The 18,714-nt window shown below is 47.6% G+C and overlaps 2 protein-coding genes across 20 annotated transcripts in view; one reads left to right on the top strand and one right to left on the bottom strand.

Annotated features, from left to right (window-relative positions):
• Nucleotides 1-11,158, bottom strand: part of LOC132383398 (mitogen-activated protein kinase kinase kinase 5-like) — a 195,583-nt gene extending 184,425 nt beyond the window's left edge. Inside the window, exon 1 of one of the 2 annotated variants that reach the window (XR_009508658.1) lies at nucleotides 10,155-11,158. Coding sequence is in view for 1 of the 2 variants with exons in the window: in XM_059954299.1 (XP_059810282.1) it covers nucleotides 10,155-10,476 (322 nt within the window). In the remaining variant the exon portion in view is untranslated. The remainder of the gene's footprint in view (nucleotides 1-10,154) is intronic. The other variant, XM_059954299.1, reaches the window with a different exon arrangement.
• Nucleotides 5,098-18,714, top strand: part of LOC132383399 (uncharacterized) — a 52,243-nt gene continuing 38,626 nt past the window's right edge. For 3 of the 18 annotated variants that reach the window (XR_009508665.1, XR_009508666.1, XR_009508662.1), the window contains exons 1-2: nucleotides 5,107-5,927; nucleotides 6,497-9,629. The gene's annotated coding sequence lies outside the window, so the exon portion shown is untranslated. Of the gene's footprint in view, nucleotides 5,928-6,496; nucleotides 9,630-18,714 lie in introns of all 18 variants that reach the window. The other 15 variants (XM_059954304.1, XM_059954302.1, XR_009508661.1 and 12 more) reach the window with 14 other exon arrangements.

The raw sequence follows: 18,714 nt of genomic DNA, 5'->3' as shown, positions 1-18,714 counted from the left end.
ACAGTTACGCTACCACGCGGCACCAACATATTATCTACAGCACATTACTTCTCCAGAGAATTTCTTCCAAAGAAGGCCAACGTAAGCTTGAGGAACAACGAACCCATTTCCCAGAACTGACCAGTTCTGATATTAGATCGTCCAGCTATAACACTGACAGTATTCAGTACAGGTAGATCGAGCTGTGAAGAAGGCACAAGGTGTAATGGCCTTCATTTGAATGGGGGATAGAGGTAATTCTGCAGTTCTATAAAACCCTGGCTAGAGCACACTTGGAATATTTGGGTTCATGGTCACCTCACTATAGGAAGGAAGTGGAAAGTTAAGTGAGGGTGCTGAGGAGATTTACCAGGATGCTACCTGGATTGAGGATAGGTTGGGTGAGGACTAGAGCTTTTTGGTTTGGAGAGAAGGAGGATGAGAAGTGATTTGATAAAGATAAAGATATTTGATAAATATGAAAAGAGGCACAGATTGAGTGGACAGCCAGATGCTTCCCCCCCCCCCCTCAAAAGGAGGAAATGGCTAATATGAGGGAGCTTAATTTTAAGGTGATTGGAGAACAGTGTAGGGGGAATGTCAGGGGTAAGTTTATTTACAGAGTTGTGAGCATGTGGAACACCCTGCCAGGGGTGGTGGTAGAGGCAGTTACTTTAGGGACACTTAAGAAACTCTTGGATAGATACATATAGTAGATGATAGAAAGATGGAGATCTATCTGGGAGGGAAAGGGTTTGATTGATCATAGAGTAGGTGAAAAGGTCAGCAGACATTTATGGGCTGAAGGGACTGTACTGTGCAGCAGTGTTATATGTGGATACTATCCAACTGGCCAGTATGTGATGGGCCAAAGGGACTGTACTGTGCTGTAGTGTTGTATGTACATACTGTCCAACTCGGCAAGGTGTTCCAGCATTCTGTTTTACTTCAGATCTCCAGCAGCTGCACTGTTCTGCATCACAGTTCCAGCATGTTTCATTTTCCTCTCTGCCATCATTCACCTTCCTCTAGTTATGATTGTCGAGAGATATCTGCTACAATTAACCAGCACCAAATGCAGTTATGTCACCTGAACTGACTTCATCCGCAGATTGTTGTCGCATTCCCCCTGAGCTCTCTGCAATCTACAACTCACTTGTTTTCTCAGTTTTCCATTTCTGATGAAGGGCCATTGATCGCAATTGTTAACCGTTTCTCTGTGTAAAACGTTGCCTGGCCTATGGAGTACACCTGGCACTCTCTACTTTAAACAAAACTTTGCCTCTTCTGAGTTAATCACCCAAAAGTTCTTCCAGGCTCTCAAAGGGAACGTGCACTATGTTCTCCCAGTTAGGCTGGGAGCTGACACCTCAGAGCTGGAACGTCACAGCTACTAGCCCAGCTCTGAACTTCACATACAGAGCAGTCCTCGGGAATGTTGCATTGTAAAAGACCAGATCTTTCACTGGGGGAGGTCGAACCAAAGCCACAAGGGGAGTCTGTGATAACCTCTGTCGTTATTTCTGAGAAGGAGGTGAGAATTCCCTCTTGTAACCTGGTTAATACTTATTTCACAAGCAAAAGCCCATTTATACAATGTGAACTGTCTGCTTAACACACGCTCCCATCTCCTAGAAATGTACAGACACCTCTGTCACAAAGATCACTTACTCCTCCACTACTACTCTTTTTCCCTACCTTAAGCTCAATGGGTCAAACTAAGCCTCATCCCAACTTCCTATCTTTCTCCACTATTTCTTCCCTCATCCTCATACATCTTGCAAATATAACATTCGTGAGACAGACCTGATATCTTTTACAGCCATCCCTATTCAAGTGCTGAGCACTCAGCTTCTTTCCCTGGTCTCCACCATAACAGTGTGTCCTAACAGTTGAAAGATGCAAAGCCCTATCAGGTGGTGTTTCAAGCAACTAGGCCTTCACAGGCATCAGAAAGAGAAGTCCAAAGATTCTCAGTCCTTTGAGTGAAGAATTGTCTCCTTATCTCAGACCTAATCAGTTTGTCTCTTACTCTGAAACTGTGTTACCGATTCCTGGGCTCACCAGCCTAAGGATCACCTTCACACATTGGCCCGTCAAACCTTTTAAGAATTTTGTATGCTCCATTGACATCCTCTCTCATTTTTCTAAACTCCAGGAAGCAGTTATTGCCTACTCAATCTCTCCATATCTGGCAAACCTATCATCTTTAGAACTTGTCTAATAAATTATTACCACATTCATTTCATGGCAAGTACATCTTTTCTGAGGTAGTGTGACCAAAACTATACAGACAGTCACAGCTCACCAATGTCCCACACATTTGTAATAAAGTTTCCTTACTCCTGTATTGAAAACCCCTCATAACTAAGGTTAAAATTTGTTAGACTTAATCACTTAATCACCTGAGGCAGGAGATTGGTGCCGAGAGGAACATTGGATCAACAACAATGAAATGGTGGAGCAGACTCAATGAGCCAAATGGCCTAACTCTGCCTCTATATCTTATGGCCTTATACATGTGTGTTGACTTTCAGCTGCTTCTGTACATTCACATTCAAGTCCTTTTGAAGATCAACACACTCAAACTCTCACCTCTTAAGTTAATCATTTAACCATATAACCATATAACAATTACAGCATGGAAACAGGTCAGCCCTTCTAGTCCGTGCCGAGCGCTTACTCTCACCTAGTCCCACCTACCTGCACTCAGCCCATAACCCTCCATTCCTTTCACCATATACCTATCCAATTTTACTTTAAATGACAAACCTGCCTCTACCACTTCTACTGGAAGCTCCTTCCACACAGCTACCACTCTCTGAGTAAAGAAGTTCCCCCTCGTGTTACCCCTAAACTTTTGCCCCCTAACTCTCAATTCATGTCCTCTTGTATGAATCTCCCCTACTCTCAATGGAAAAAGCCTATCCACATCAACTCTATCTATCCCCCTCATAATTTTAAATACCTCTATCAAGTCCCCCCTCAACCTTCTACGCTCCAAAGAATAAAGACCTAACTTGTTCAACCGTCCCCTGTAACTTAGGTGCTGAAACCCAGGTAACATTCTAGTAAATAATCTAGATCAATATATCTGAACTTTCATCCCTTCACTTTTCTGCTACCTACACCAAGGTGAATAATCTCATACAGAAATTTCATCTCGTTCCAGGAATTTGATCTATTAATGATGAAGAACTGGCAATATATTTCCAAGTCAGGAATGCTTGGAGGGGAAGGTTCTTGTGCAACCACAGTTCTTCTCCTCTGTGGAGGTTGGGGGTCACAGGTTTGGGAGATGCTGTTGGATTTATCTCAGCAAGTAACCAGGTGTCTTTTGTAGAAGGTGCACACAACAGCTGTGGTTGTTTGTAAGGGTTGGTAATCAAGCTGACTGTCTTGTGGGTAATGTTGAGTTTATTGGGTTTCGATTGCACTGTATTCAAATAGAAAGTATTCCATTATGCTCCTGGTTTGTATCTTGTAGGTGGATGGACACTGGGGTGTCGGGAGGGGAGTCACTTGTTGAAGGATAACCACATCCTTAGCTGTGGTATTTACTTGGCTGGTCTAGTTGGGATTCTGATCAGTGGTGACTCCTAAGATGCTGATGGTGAGGGCTAGATGTTCAAGATGGTTATTGCCTGGCACCTTCATGACAAGAATGTTATTTGCCCACTAATATGTCCATATTTGAATGTTGTCATAGACTTGGGACATGCAGGCATGGGCTGTCCCATCTGTTGAGGATTTGCAAATAGTATTGAATACTGTACAATCATCAGTAAACATTCTACTTCTGAACTTGTGATAAAGGAAAGACTTTTGATGAACCGGCCAACAATGGTTTTGCCCAGGTCATTGCACTGAGAGATTCCAATGCTTGTGACCTAGAAGGGGTGATTAACTCTGACAAAACTTAACCATAATTCTGTGTGTGAGATACATCTCCGATTACTGGTATATTGTCCCCTTGATGCCCATTAACTTCAATGTCAGTTATATGACATTGGATATCAGTCATTCTCTTTTGTGAAATTTATCTCTGCTTCATGATTGCATTGTTTTTGTCCAGACTTTTGTCACCTTATTGGACGGTGAGGGTATAATAATCTTCACCAGAAGTTTCAAGCTCATCTTTGAGATGGATAATATGTGCTGGTCTTGCCTGCAATGCACCGATCACTAACACAGAAAAACCATCAGAATAGTTTCAGAAAGCACATGCATGAAGTCAGGAGCATGTGGAAAGGTTGAGAGTGGACTTCTCACAAGCACTCACGGTCTTCTGAAGATGCAGTAGTTTGCAAAGAGTTAGAAGATGCAAATTAACTTCAAGAAATGGCCCCATACCGACCCATTTCCTCCACATATTAGATCATATCTGGCCAAAAAAAAAAACAGCAGCTTAAAAATCCAGGACAAGAGCAAGCTGTTACCATTGAAGTTGGAGTAGCTCTCCTCCAACTTTACCTGTAACAGACTCACCTAGTCACAGGGGAAACATGAACAAGAATCTCTCTCTCTTTGTTAGGCATCCCTGTCTGGAGCAACCAGTCAGTTAATAGCAACAACAGACCAGTGATCCCCAGTGGATCACAACCTCCAAAAGGGCCAATACCACTAGCACACGAACTCTGATTTTGGACCTGTCTCTGAACAACGAACTGGAAATGATGACGATGAATACATCTGCCTCATGTTTGCCCGCCCCTTACAAATAAAACAAGAGATTGCTCAGGGAGGTTGGGTGGTCATGGGTTAGGAGTGAAAGGTGAGAAGTTTAAGGGGAACACGAGAGGAAACCTGTTCCCTCAGAGGGTTGTGAGAGTGTGGAATGAGCTGCCAACACAAGTTGTGCATGCAAGCTAGATTTCAACTTTTAAGGGAAGTTTGGATAAGTATATGGATAGTAGGGGTCATAGTGCAGGTTGATGGGAGTAGGGCGTTTAAATGGTTTCAGCATGGATTAGATGGGCCAAAGGGCCTGTTTCTGGGCTGTACTTCTCTTTGATTCTATGAATCTTGGCTGCATGTGTGAAAGCAGAGAGTATTAACTTTCATGAAGTCCTGACTAATACCAAACAGAACCCTGCTTAGACCGCAAGAACCAGTGAAAATATATTCACTAACCTGGGTCAAGTGACCATATCAAAGTTGAACCAGGTAACACATTTAAGTCTTAAAATAGAGCTGGCATTGAAGTCACTAAGTCAATAATGGAATCTGGATTCAACATATATCTGAATCTTTGGCAGTTGTTTGAACGCTTGTCTTCAAAATACAGTCTGCTGTTTGTGTTCAATGTCATTTCAATTACAATCGAAAGCTGTTAATCCTTGTGGACATCTTTATTATTCTTTTAGATGCTGAAAACTTTCGTTCTGTGTTTCTTTTGAAAACACTGGATTGCGTTTTGATCTGGTAGTGATTTAAGTGGATTGCTTCATGGGCTCATAAATTCAGTGATCCTTAGAAGCTGGCAAAAGTTTTGCATTCCTGAACCATTACATGAATTACTGTTTCTGAATTGTCTGATGGAACATTCTTATTTATTTGTTAGACTTTGAGGAACTTAAGAAAAAATTGTGATCTGAAGAATAAGCTATAATCTTTAACTGCAGACACTGGCATGATTTTCTTTCAAGCAAGGAACTTGAGAAGAATTATCAGAGTTCAGTGGCAAGATGTGACCTTGGAAAATGTATATTTTAAAAGTATCAAGCTCTTTAAATTAAAAACAAATGATGTTGGTTAATTTTCTCCAGTTATTTTCATTTACCCAAGCACCTGAAGAATGTTGACGTTTATTGGATTTGTTTACAGTAAGTGGCTCTTCCCCATTGAGGCGTCGAGGGGAACGAGTGGGTTGATTGTTCGGCTAAGGAAGCTATTAAAAATTCGGCTGCGGACATAGACCTCCCACTTACTAAAGCAGAAGCTAAGAGGTTAGTTGGATTAAGAATTTGGGTGTTATGGCAAGATTTGAGAGATAGTGGGTATGAGGGAGACACCTTTGCAGAATACATAAAACTGTTGGGTTTATGGGAGAAGGGAGCAAAACAAGAAGGGAAGGAATTATTTTGACACAACTTAGAATTGGGCATACTATGCTTAATAATTTATTATATCTTGTTGGAAAACAATTCTGGGTTGTGTGGGTGTTGTCATTATGAAACAGTTGAACATATAGTATTACATTGCAAAGCGCACAAGGCTAAAAGAAATCAAATTACAATCTTTGAGGGTTGGTAGTTTTCATTTAAAAACTTTGTTACGTTATGGGAGTGACTTTAATTCACAGTATTGTCTTTCATTAGGGCTTTTGGGTGTAATTTATGCTTTCATTTGAAAGAGAAGTAGTAAGGGTTTTCTTTCCCCCCTAACTCTCCAGTCCAGTTTGTGGTGGCGATACACCTTTAAACTGGACTGTCAACCACCATAATAAGTCAGGAGTAGTAAGTGATCAAGCTCCCTGGGTCTGTCTTGTTTTAATACCTTGTGTTTTTTCATCTAGTGCCTATTAACCCGAATTAAAATTGGAAGAAACAAAGGACACAAATTCCACAATGACTTTCTACAATTCCAGTAAACACTGCAAGTTATGCAAGATTTCTAATTATGGGTTATATGTCATTTTTCCAAAACAAATTATAACAAGGAAATGATCAAAAACACAAGGAATTCAGCAGATTTCCCTCTGATCCCTTCTCTGCACTAGCCATCACCTCCCTTCTTCTACAGTCCTTTACCTCTCAATATCCTCCCAGATTCTCCCCCACCCACCTACCTTTCCCCTCACCTGGCTTCACCCATCACCTGCTAACTTGTACTCTTTCCCCTCCTTCCACCATTTGGTTTCTTCCCCCTTCCTTTCCAGTCGAGATGAAGAGCCTTGACCCAAACTGTCGACTGTTTATTCCTCTCCAAGATGCCACTTCGCCTGCTGAGTTCCTCTGGTATTTTGTGTGTGCTGCTCAATGATCAAATCTTGATTGAAAGATCAAAAGTGCAGTCGAGGCAGTCATAGTATATGAATGAAAACTCATTACAAGGTAAACAACACTGAATTCTGGCAAAACCAGGAAGTCCTTGGGCTTGGAATATCACATGTGACATGTAACGGATGCACCTTTCCTGTGTGATTAATACTGTGGTCGAAAAAGGAGGATCTTGTAGCAAGCTGTTGAGGATCATATGGCTGGGAAACATGGAACAAGGACGCTATGACAAAAGAGACCGATGTGACATGGAGAATGTTGAAGATTGTCGTCAGGGGAACGGGAAAGGAGCTGAAGCAGGGAGAGCCGCTGAAAACCAAACTGGAGTGTGCCGGAACATTGCAGAATGGATTGCCTCCTGAAATCAAAGTTGTTGGGGCTAAATAAAGAAGATACAGCACAAAACATGGAGTAAACCTTCTGATGGTGAGCAGTACCTCCATGAACCATCTTGATTGGGATGATCCACAGAAATGAGGAAGACATGAAATCAGGAGAACTGAAATAGTATGTGACATTAACATGGGATAGCAAACTTTTTCATAAGTGTTGCTTTCTGAAATTTTTTTCTGTGGTTATGATAGACCAAAGGAATCCGAACAAAAATGTAATTTCAGACTACTTGGATCACAAGGAACTTGGAGAAGCAAAAAAACTTCTAGTGAATATAATGCTTTTAATTTCATAACGATGCTGATGCTTCACAATAGTTCAAGTGGGCTAGGAGTATTTGGTGGACGATTTTAAACTGCAATCAGAATCAGAATCAGAGGCTCCTCGCTTACGAGAATAATAATAATAATAATAACAACAATAATCAGCGAGCATTGGTGGATTCTAGTTGTCCTGATACTATTTCTCCATGACCGCAATGTTCCGGTGAAACCTTTCACCATGCTCGTCACTGACAGTGCCAAAATCCACCCTGCCTAAGCACGCCCAGGCAAGCCTGGACAAGATAAACAACTTTTCAGCTTACATTGCGGGCAACATTTTGACTGGCTTGAATTATGAATTGAAATAACACATATAGCCAATTTCAAGAAAACGGTGGAATTCATGACAGGGGAATTTCACGGTGATTTTCAGGATCAGCAGCCCAAAATCCATCAGATACACCCAAAATTGTTCAGGAAGCAAAATTGTTGTTGTCCAATGTACTCAAACTCTGTGGTTGTGGATAACTATTCCAAATTTCATTGTAGCTCAGCAGCTGGCTTAATCATCCTGATAATTCTAGTGTGTTATTTAGGATGCCTTATCAGGAAGCTGGAGATGACAGCATAAAACCCATTTATGACTAAGTTGGTCCACTGGCAAGTGTTAATACCATGTTGTCCAGATGGAGAGTATGTGGAGATTGGGAACAACATGAAAATGATGAAAGTTGGGTTTTAAGTTGGTTGGTAATGGTTAGAAAGTTTAGGGTACTTATTGTATTGAAATATTAACAAGATACTGTTAGTATCCTTCTGAGGAAATATGATAAACATATCATGCCGGCCTGGATGCAGCTAAAGGCAAAGGAAACACAGGCACTGATGTGTGCAAGCAGATAAAGCAGGCAACGAAACTGGTGCCTTTCTCTAAGGCTAGCAGAAAGTTGCCTAAGACAAATGGGGAATACTTGAGTCAAACCAGAGTTCAGGAAAGATACCAACCACATTAATCAAAAAGAAGCTGGCCGGATTACAGGTTTGTTTGTGGTTAATGGGCTGGTGTAACTAGGACTGTTGCGGACTTGAATGCTTGCCAAGCCCAGAAAATAGGACGTTCGTTCATTCACATAGATAGAAAGCAAGGAACTGGGAGTTCTCAACAAGGAATTAACACAGGCTTTGACAGGACACCTTAATAAATTAGAAAATGTGAAGATTAAAGGAGAACTAGACTAATACCATTGACAATCCCAAGATATCTCAAGATACTGTTCGACCACGAGAAGGAAGACAGACTGATGAAGGGTCTCGGCCCAAACGTTGACTGTACTCTGCTCCCTGGCCTGCTGAGATCCTCCAGCATTCTACATGTGTTGCTAGGATTTCCAGGAACTGCAGATTCCCTCTTGTTTGTGACAGGTGGGAAATGTATCCGGTTTATCTGTGCAATCATTACAATTGCTTACTTCTTCTGTTATATCATCTGATTTCACTCTTGCGTCACCTCTGCTGCTGGTATCCACAAAGCACCTTCTGTTAGGCGGAGACGCACGCGTTTCCACCTGGCCTCCCTCAATCTGCCCTTGGTAAACTTCAGCTCTTCAAACTTTGTTGTCAAACTTGCAAGGTTCACGTGCTCGCTGACCTACACATTAAAGCAACATCTGCTTCACAAAACTCTCATCATCCTTTTCCAATTCCCCACGTCCCCCACCTTTAGTTCTCAACCCGCCAACATTATTGCCATTTCGTAATTCAGGCTTCAGAGATACGATTGCCGTGTTTCGGGCAGTCCTACAGACCCTGAATCCTGCGATGCTATCCCGAAACTTTTCTGAGTTTCTTAGCTCCTTTAAGATGTTCTTTGGTAACCGGGTTTCTGTTATCCTTTAGCCAATCCCGCCAGTTTAAAGTTGCACTACAGAGGGAGGTTGTTGCTATTCAGCTGACTGCTCTGCTGCGATCTTTCTGCGAGCTGTGTACGGCAGGGGTAGGTGACCTCCTCATCCCCATTCCCTCCATAAAAGCAGATCAGCAGCCACAGTACAATAGTTTTGGGGTCCCCGGGGTCGTGGGGAGAGAAAGACTTCCTTCTCTTAGTATGCAACACACACACACATTCTTCTCTTTTACTCTAACATATGCATAACTATCAGGAACGGGGCAGTAGGCTGGGGTATTTGATGGAGAATGGGACGTTAAGAGAGCCAGTTCTCCAGTAAGAGAGGTCACTCATAGCGCATCGGCCTTTAAGGGGCAATTGATAAAGCATGCGTCAGTTGGGTGATTGAAAAAAATTCAGTCACGGGGCAATTGATAGAGCTCAGACTAGCAGAACATAAGAGGATGAAGCACGGGGTATTAAGAGGAGCAACTGGTTGAAATTGGGGTTACTTGAATAATACGGGAATTCAGGGGGCAACTGATAGAACGTGGGGGTATTAAGGGAGGCAATTGTTAGAACATAGGGCTTCAGGTAAAAGGGATACGAGATCATGCAGCATTGAGAGTTCACCTGCGTTGTAGAAGCAGTCCAGGGTTCCAGTCTCGCCCATCGCCAGCCGGCCGAAGGGCACGACCTCCAGCACGGCTTGTGCATCTTCGCACGCTTCCCGGAGGCACTTGAGGGACAGGCTGCTCTCGGACTGCGGATCGCCCGGCTCGCTGCACACGTAGACCGCCCGGACAGCCCTGCTGCGGACCCGGGGCGCCGGTACGGCTCTGCGGCTGATGTCGATGGCCAGCGGGTCCTGCCAGTAGCTGCCGGCGGAGACCGAGGGTGGCCGGCCGGCTTCGACGCCGCTCACCGCGCTGCCCCGGCGGCTGGAGCCACTCATCGCTGTCCACTGCCGCTCTCCCGAACTTCAGCACAACTCTGCGTTTCAGCTCCGCACTTCCCGGGCGCGGCTCTTGCACCGCCTCCCGACCTGGGCGGGAAGGACAACGGGAGGGGGCCGCGGAGCGAAAGGTCCTCTCCCCCGCTCACTCTTCCCCAGTGCCCTCGCCACCTGCATCCCTCCCCGACCTCACCCAGTCCTCTCCACAACACACCACCAACTCCTCTGCCCTAGTCACTCGCCAAACGCGCCGTTCGCTCCCCCAACCGACCACCCAGAGCCCATCCGCTCCCCTCACCAACGCAACACCTTCCCTAACATACCACCACTCCCTCAACAAACCCTCACAGACAACTGTCAAAACCACCAAACTGTCTGCCGCTCTGTGCCAATTCTGGTTTCTGGACTTTTCCTTTCCCTTCTTGATGAAAGGTTGACTGTTTATGTAGCGTTCCATGCAGTTTCTCCAGCATTTTGTGTGCGTTGCTCAGGATCTGCAGAATCTCCCGTTTCTATGATTTGCCGCACTGTTCCTCCACATTTACCCCTTCAACCAGTACCCCAACCATCAACGGCACAACACATTTTCTGATTTATCCCCAACTTCCCACATGCCCTATCAGTAACCTCCCTGCAGGTCCTTCACCCTCTACTCCCCATGTTCATCAACAGGTCCTTCACCCTCTACTCCCCATGTTCGTCCACGGGTCCTTCACCCTCTACTCCCCATGTTCATCCACAGGTCCTTCACCCACTACTCCCCATGTTCATCCACAGGTCCTTCACCCACTACTCCCCATGTTCATCAACAGGTCCTTCACCCTCTACTCCCCATGTTCATCAACAGGTCCTTCACCCTCTACTCCCCATGTTCGTCCACGGGTCCTTCACCCTCGACACCCCATGTTCATCAACAGGTCCTTCACCCTCTACTCCCCATGTTCATCAACAGATCCTTCACCCTCTACTCCCCATGTTCATCAACAGGTCCTTCACCCTCTACTCCCCATGTTCGTCAACAGGTCCTTCACCCTCTACTCCCCATGTTCATCAACAGATCCTTCACCCTCTACTCCCCATGTTCATCCACGGGTCCTTCACCCTCTACTCCCCATGTTCATCAACAGGTCCTTCACCCTCTACTCCCCATGTTCATCAACAGATCCTTCACCCTCTACTCCCCATGTTCATCAACAGGTCCCTCACCCTCTACTCCCCATGTTCATCAACAGGTCCTTCACCCTCTACTCCCCATGTTTATCAACAGGTCCTTCACCCTCTACTCCCCATGTTCGTCAACAGGTCCTTCACCCTCTACTCCCCATGTTCGTCCACGGGTCCTTCACCCTCTACTCCCCATGTTTATCAACAGGTCCTTCACCCTCTACTCCCCATGTTCATCAACAGGTCCTTCACCCTCTACTCCCCATGTTCATCAACAGGTCCTTCACCCTCTACTCCCCATGTTCATCAACAGGTCCTTCACCCTCTACCCCCCATGTTCGTCCACGGGTCCTTCACCCTCGACACCCCATGTTCATCAACAGGTCCTTCACCCTCTACCACCCATGTTCGTCCACGGGTCCTTCACCCTCTGCTCCCCATGTTCATCAACAGGTCCTTCACCCTCTACTCCCCATGTTCATCAACAGGTCCTTCACCCTCAACTTCCCTGTTCATCAACAGGTCCTTCACCCTCTGCTCCCCATGTTCGTCCACAGGTCCTTCACCCTCTACTCCCCATGTTCATCAACAGGTCCTTCACCCTCTACTCCCCATGTTCATCAACAGGTCCTTCACCCTCTACTCCCCATGTTCGTCCACAGGTCCTTCACCCTCTACTTCCCTGTTCATCAACAGTTCCTTCACCCTGTACTCCCCATGTTCGTCAACAGGTCCTTCACCCTCTACTCCCCATGTTCGTCCACGGGTCCTTCACCCTCTACTCCCCATGTTCATCAACAGGTCCTTCACCCTCTACTCCCCATGTTCATCAACAGGTCCTTCACCCTCTACTCCCCATGTTCATCCACGGGTCCTTCACCCTCTACTCCCCATGTTCATCAACAGGTCCTTCACCCACTACTCCCCATGTTCATCAACAGGTCCTTCACCCTCTACTCCGCATGTTCGTCAACAGGTCCTTCACCCTCTACTCCCCATGTTCATCAACAGGTCCTTCACCCTCTACTCCCCATGATCGTCAACAGTTCCTTCACCCTCTACTCCCCATGTTCATCAACAGGTCCTTCACCCTCTACTCCCCATGTTCGTCAACAGTTCCTTCACCCTCTACTCCCCATGTTCGTCAACAGGTCCTTCACCCTCTACTCCCCATGTTCATCAACAGGTCCTTCACCCTCTACTCCCCATGTTCGTCAACAGTTCCTTCACCCTCTACTCCCCATGTTCATCAACAGGTCCTTCACCCTCTACTCCCCATGTTCATCAACAGGTCCTTCACCCTCTACTCCCCATGTTCGTCAACAGTTCCTTCACCCTCTACTCCCCATGTTCGTCAACAGGTCCTTCACCCTCTACTCCCCATGTTCATCAACAGGTCCTTCACCCTCTACTCCCCATGTTCGTCAACAGTTCCTTCACCCTCTATTCCCCATGTTCATCATCAGGTCCTTCACCCTCTACTCCCCATGTTCATCAACAGTTCCTTCACCCTCTACTCCCCATGTTCATCAATAGGTCCTTCACCCTCTACTTCCCATGTTCGTCCACGGGTCCTTCACCCTCTACTCCCCATGTTCGTCAACAGTTCCTTCACCCTCTACTCCCCATGTTCATCATCAGGTCCTTCACCCTCGACACCCCATGTTCGTCCACAGTTCCTTCACCCTCTACTCCCCATGTTCATCATCAGGTCCTTCACCCTCGACACCCCATGTTCATCAACAGGTCCTTCACCCTCTACTCCCCATGTTCGTCCACGGGTCCTTCACCCTCGACACCCCATGTTCGTCAACAGTTCCTTCACCCTCTACTCCCCATGTTCATCATCAGGTCCTTCACCCTCGACACCCCATGTTCATCAACAGGTCCTTCACCCTCTACTCCCCATGTTCGTCCACGGGTCCTTCACCCTCGACACCCCATGTTCATCAACAGGTCCTTCACCCTCTACTCCCCATGTTCATCAACAGGTCCTTCACCCTCTACTCCCCATGTTCATCCACAGGTCCTTCACCCTCTACTCCCCATGTTCATCAACAGGTCCTTCACCCTCTACTCCCCATGTTTATCAACAGTTCCTTCACCCTCTACTTCCCTGTTCATCAACAGGTCCTTCACCCTCTACTCCCCATGTTCGTCCACGGGTCCTTCACCCTCTACTCCCCATGTTCATCATCAGGTCCTTCACCCTCGACACCCCATGTTCATCAACAGGTCCTTCACCCTCTACTCCCCATGTTCGTCCACGGGTCCTTCACCCTCGACACCCCATGTTCATCAACAGTTCCTTCACCCTCTACTTCCCATGTTCGTCCACGGGTCCTTCACCCTCTGCTCCCCATGTTCATCAACAGTTCCTTCACCCTCTACTCCCCATGTTCATCATCAGGTCCTTCACCCTCTACTCCCCATGTTCATCAACAGGTCCTTCACCCTCTACTCCCCATGTTCGTCAACACGTCCTTCACCCTCTACTCCCCATGTTCGTCAACAGGTCCTTCACCCTCTACTCCCCATGTTCGTCCACAGGTCCTTCACCCTCTACTTCCCATGTTCGTCCACAGGTCCTTCACCCTCTACTTCCCTGTTCATCAACAGGTCCTTCACCCTCTACTCCCCATGTTCATCAACAGGTCCTTCACCCTCTACTCCCCATGTTCATCATCAGGTCCTTCACCCTCTACTCCCCATGTTCGTCAACAGGTCCTTCACCCTCTACTCCCCATGTTCATCAACAGGTCCTTCACCCTCTACTCCCCATGTTCGTCCACGGGTCCTTCACCCTCTACTCCCCATGTTTATCAACAGGTCCTTCACCCTCTACTCCCCATGTTCATCAACAGGTCCTTCACCCTCTACTCCCCATGTTCATCAACAGGTCCTTCACCCTCTACTCCCCATGTTCATCAACAGGTCCTTCACCCTCTACCCCCCATGTTCGTCCACGGGTCCTTCACCCTCGACACCCCATGTTCATCAACAGGTCCTTCACCCTCTACCACCCATGTTCGTCCACGGGTCCTTCACCCTCTGCTCCCCATGTTCATCAACAGGTCCTTCACCCTCTACTCCCCATGTTCATCAACAGGTCCTTCACCCTCTACTCCCCATGTTCATCAACAGGTCCTTCACCCTCTACCCCCCATGTTCGTCCACGGGTCCTTCACCCTCGACACCCCATGTTCATCAACAGGTCCTTCACCCTCTACCACCCATGTTCGTCCACGGGTCCTTCACCCTCTGCTCCCCATGTTCATCAACAGGTCCTTCACCCTCTACTCCCCATGTTCATCAACAGGTCCTTCACCCTCAACTTCCCTGTTCATCAACAGGTCCTTCACCCTCTGCTCCCCATGTTCGTCCACAGGTCCTTCACCCTCTACTCCCCATGTTCATCAACAGGTCCTTCACCCTCTACTCCCCATGTTCATCAACAGGTCCTTCACCCTCTACTCCCCATGTTCGTCCACAGGTCCTTCACCCTCTACTTCCCTGTTCATCAACAGTTCCTTCACCCTGTACTCCCCATGTTCGTCAACAGGTCCTTCACCCTCTACTCCCCATGTTCGTCCACGGGTCCTTCACCCTCTACTCCCCATGTTCATCAACAGGTCCTTCACCCTCTACTCCCCATGTTCATCAACAGGTCCTTCACCCTCTACTCCCCATGTTCATCCACGGGTCCTTCACCCTCTACTCCCCATGTTCATCAACAGGTCCTTCACCCACTACTCCCCATGTTCATCAACAGGTCCTTCACCCTCTACTCCGCATGTTCGTCAACAGGTCCTTCACCCTCTACTCCCCATGTTCATCAACAGGTCCTTCACCCTCTACTCCCCATGATCGTCAACAGTTCCTTCACCCTCTACTCCCCATGTTCATCAACAGGTCCTTCACCCTCTACTCCCCATGTTCGTCAACAGTTCCTTCACCCTCTACTCCCCATGTTCGTCAACAGGTCCTTCACCCTCTACTCCCCATGTTCATCAACAGGTCCTTCACCCTCTACTCCCCATGTTCGTCAACAGTTCCTTCACCCTCTACTCCCCATGTTCATCAACAGGTCCTTCACCCTCTACTCCCCATGTTCATCAACAGGTCCTTCACCCTCTACTCCCCATGTTCGTCAACAGTTCCTTCACCCTCTACTCCCCATGTTCGTCAACAGGTCCTTCACCCTCTACTCCCCATGTTCATCAACAGGTCCTTCACCCTCTACTCCCCATGTTCGTCAACAGTTCCTTCACCCTCTATTCCCCATGTTCATCATCAGGTCCTTCACCCTCTACTCCCCATGTTCATCATCAGGTCCTTCACCCTCGACACCCCATGTTCATCAACAGGTCCTTCACCCTCTACTCCCCATGTTCGTCCACGGGTCCTTCACCCTCGACACCCCATGTTCGTCAACAGTTCCTTCACCCTCTACTCCCCATGTTCATCATCAGGTCCTTCACCCTCGACACCCCATGTTCATCAACAGGTCCTTCACACTCTACTCCCCATGTTCGTCCACGGGTCCTTCACCCTCGACACCCCATGTTCATCAACAGGTCCTTCACCCTCTACTCCCCATGTTCATCAACAGTTCCTTCACCCTCTACTCCCCATGTTCATCAATAGGTCCTTCACCCTCTACTTCCCATGTTCGTCCACGGGTCCTTCACCCTCTACTCCCCATGTTCGTCAACAGGTCCTTCACCCTCTACTCCCCATGTTCATCAACAGGTCCTTCACCCTCTACTCCCCATGTTCGTCAACAGTTCCTTCACCCTCTACTCCCCATGTTCATCAACAGGTCCTTCACCCTCTACTCCCCATGTTCATCAACAGGTCCTTCACCCTCTACTCCCCATGTTCGTCAACAGTTCCTTCACCCTCTACTCCCCATGTTCGTCAACAGGTCCTTCACCCTCTACTCCCCATGTTCATCAACAGGTCCTTCACCCTCTACTCCCCATGTTCGTCAACAGTTCCTTCACCCTCTATTCCCCATGTTCATCATCAGGTCCTTCACCCTCTACTCCCCATGTTCATCATCAGGTCCTTCACCCTCGACACCCCATGTTCATCAACAGGTCCTTCACCCTCTACTCCCCATGTTCGTCCACGGGTCCTTCACCCTCGACACCCCATGTTCGTCAACAGTTCCTTCACCCTCTACTCCCCATGTTCATCATCAGGTCCTTCACCCTCGACACCCCATGTTCATCAACAGGTCCTTCACACTCTACTCCCCATGTTCGTCCACGGGTCCTTCACCCTCGACACCCCATGTTCATCAACAGGTCCTTCACCCTCTACTCCCCATGTTCATCAACAGGTCCTTCACCCTCTACTCCCCATGTTCATCCACAGGTCCTTCACCCTCTACTCCCCATGTTCATCAACAGGTCCTTCACCCTCTACTCCCCATGTTTATCAACAGTTCCTTCACCCTCTACTTCCCTGTTCATCAACAGGTCCTTCACCCTCTACTCCCCATGTTCGTCCACGGGTCCTTCACCCTCTACTCCCCATGTTCATCATCAGGTCCTTCACCCTCGACACCCCATGTTCATCAACAGGTCCTTCACCCTCTACTCCCCATGTTCGTCCACGGGTCCTTCACCCTCGACACCCCATGTTCATCAACAGTTCCTTCACCCTCTACTTCCCATGTTCATCCACGGGTCCTTCACCCTCTGCTCCCCATGTTCATCAACAGTTCCTTCACCCTCTACTCCCCATGTTCATCATCAGGTCCTTCACCCTCTACTCCCCATGTTCATCAACAGGTCCTTCACCCTCTACTCCCCATGTTCGTCAACACGTCCTTCACCCTCTACTCCCCATGTTCGTCAACAGGTCCTTCACCCTCTACTCCCCATGTTCGTCCACAGGTCCTTCACCCTCTACTTCCCATGTTCGTCCACAGGTCCTTCACCCTCTACTTCCCTGTTCATCAACAGGTCCTTCACCCTCTACTCCCCATGTTCATCAACAGGTCCTTCACCCTCTACTCCCCATGTTCATCATCAGGTCCTTCACCCTCTACTCCCCATGTTCGTCAACAGGTCCTTCACCCTCTACTCCCCATGTTCATCAACAGGTCCTTCACCCTCTACTCCCCATGTTCGTCCACGGGTCCTTCACCCTCTACTCCCCATGTTTATCAACAGGTCCTTCACCCTCTACTCCCCATGTTCATCAACAGGTCCTTCACCCTCTACTCCCCATGTTCATCAACAGGTCCTTCACCCTCTACTCCCCATGTTCATCAACAGGTCCTTCACCCTCTACCCCCCATGTTCGTCCACGGGTCCTTCACCCTCGACACCCCATGTTCATCAACAGGTCCTTCACCCTCTACCACCCATGTTCGTCCACGGGTCCTTCACCCTCTGCTCCCCATGTTCATCAACAGGTCCTTCACCCTCTACTCCCCATGTTCATCAACAGGTCCTTCACCCTCAACTTCCCTGTTCATCAACAGGTCCTTCACCCTCTGCTCCCCATGTTCGTCCACAGGTCCTTCACCCTCTACTCCCCATGTTCATCAACAGGTCCTTCACCCTCTACTCCCCATGTTCATCAACAGGTCCTTCACCCTCTACTCCCCATGTTCGTCCACAGGTCCTTCACCCTCTACTTCCCTGTTCATCAACAGTTCCTTCACCCTGTACTCCCCATGTTCGTCAACAGGTCCTTCACCCTCTACTCCCCATGTTCGTCCACGGGTCCTTCACCCTCTACTCCCCATGTTCATCAACAGGTCCTTCACCCTCTACTCCCCATGTTCATCAACAGGTCCTTCACCCTCTACTCCCCATGTTCATCCACGGGTCCTTCACCCTCTACTCCCCATGTTCATCAACAGGTCCTTCACCCACTACTCCCCATGTTCATCAACAGGTCCTTCACCCTCTACTCCGCATGTTCGTCAACAGGTCCTTCACCCTCTACTCCCCATGTTCATCAACAGGTCCTTCACCCTCTACTCCCCATGATCGTCAACAGTTCCTTCACCCTCTACTCCCCATGTTCATCAACAGGTCCTTCACCCTCTAC

The sequence above is a fragment of the Hypanus sabinus genome, chromosome 30, assembly GCF_030144855.1.
Source record: "Hypanus sabinus isolate sHypSab1 chromosome 30, sHypSab1.hap1, whole genome shotgun sequence".
Classification (NCBI taxonomy): Eukaryota; Metazoa; Chordata; class Chondrichthyes; order Myliobatiformes; family Dasyatidae; genus Hypanus; species Hypanus sabinus.
Note: the sequence above shows the minus strand (reverse complement) of the source record. Positions and strands in the feature narration are given on the sequence as shown.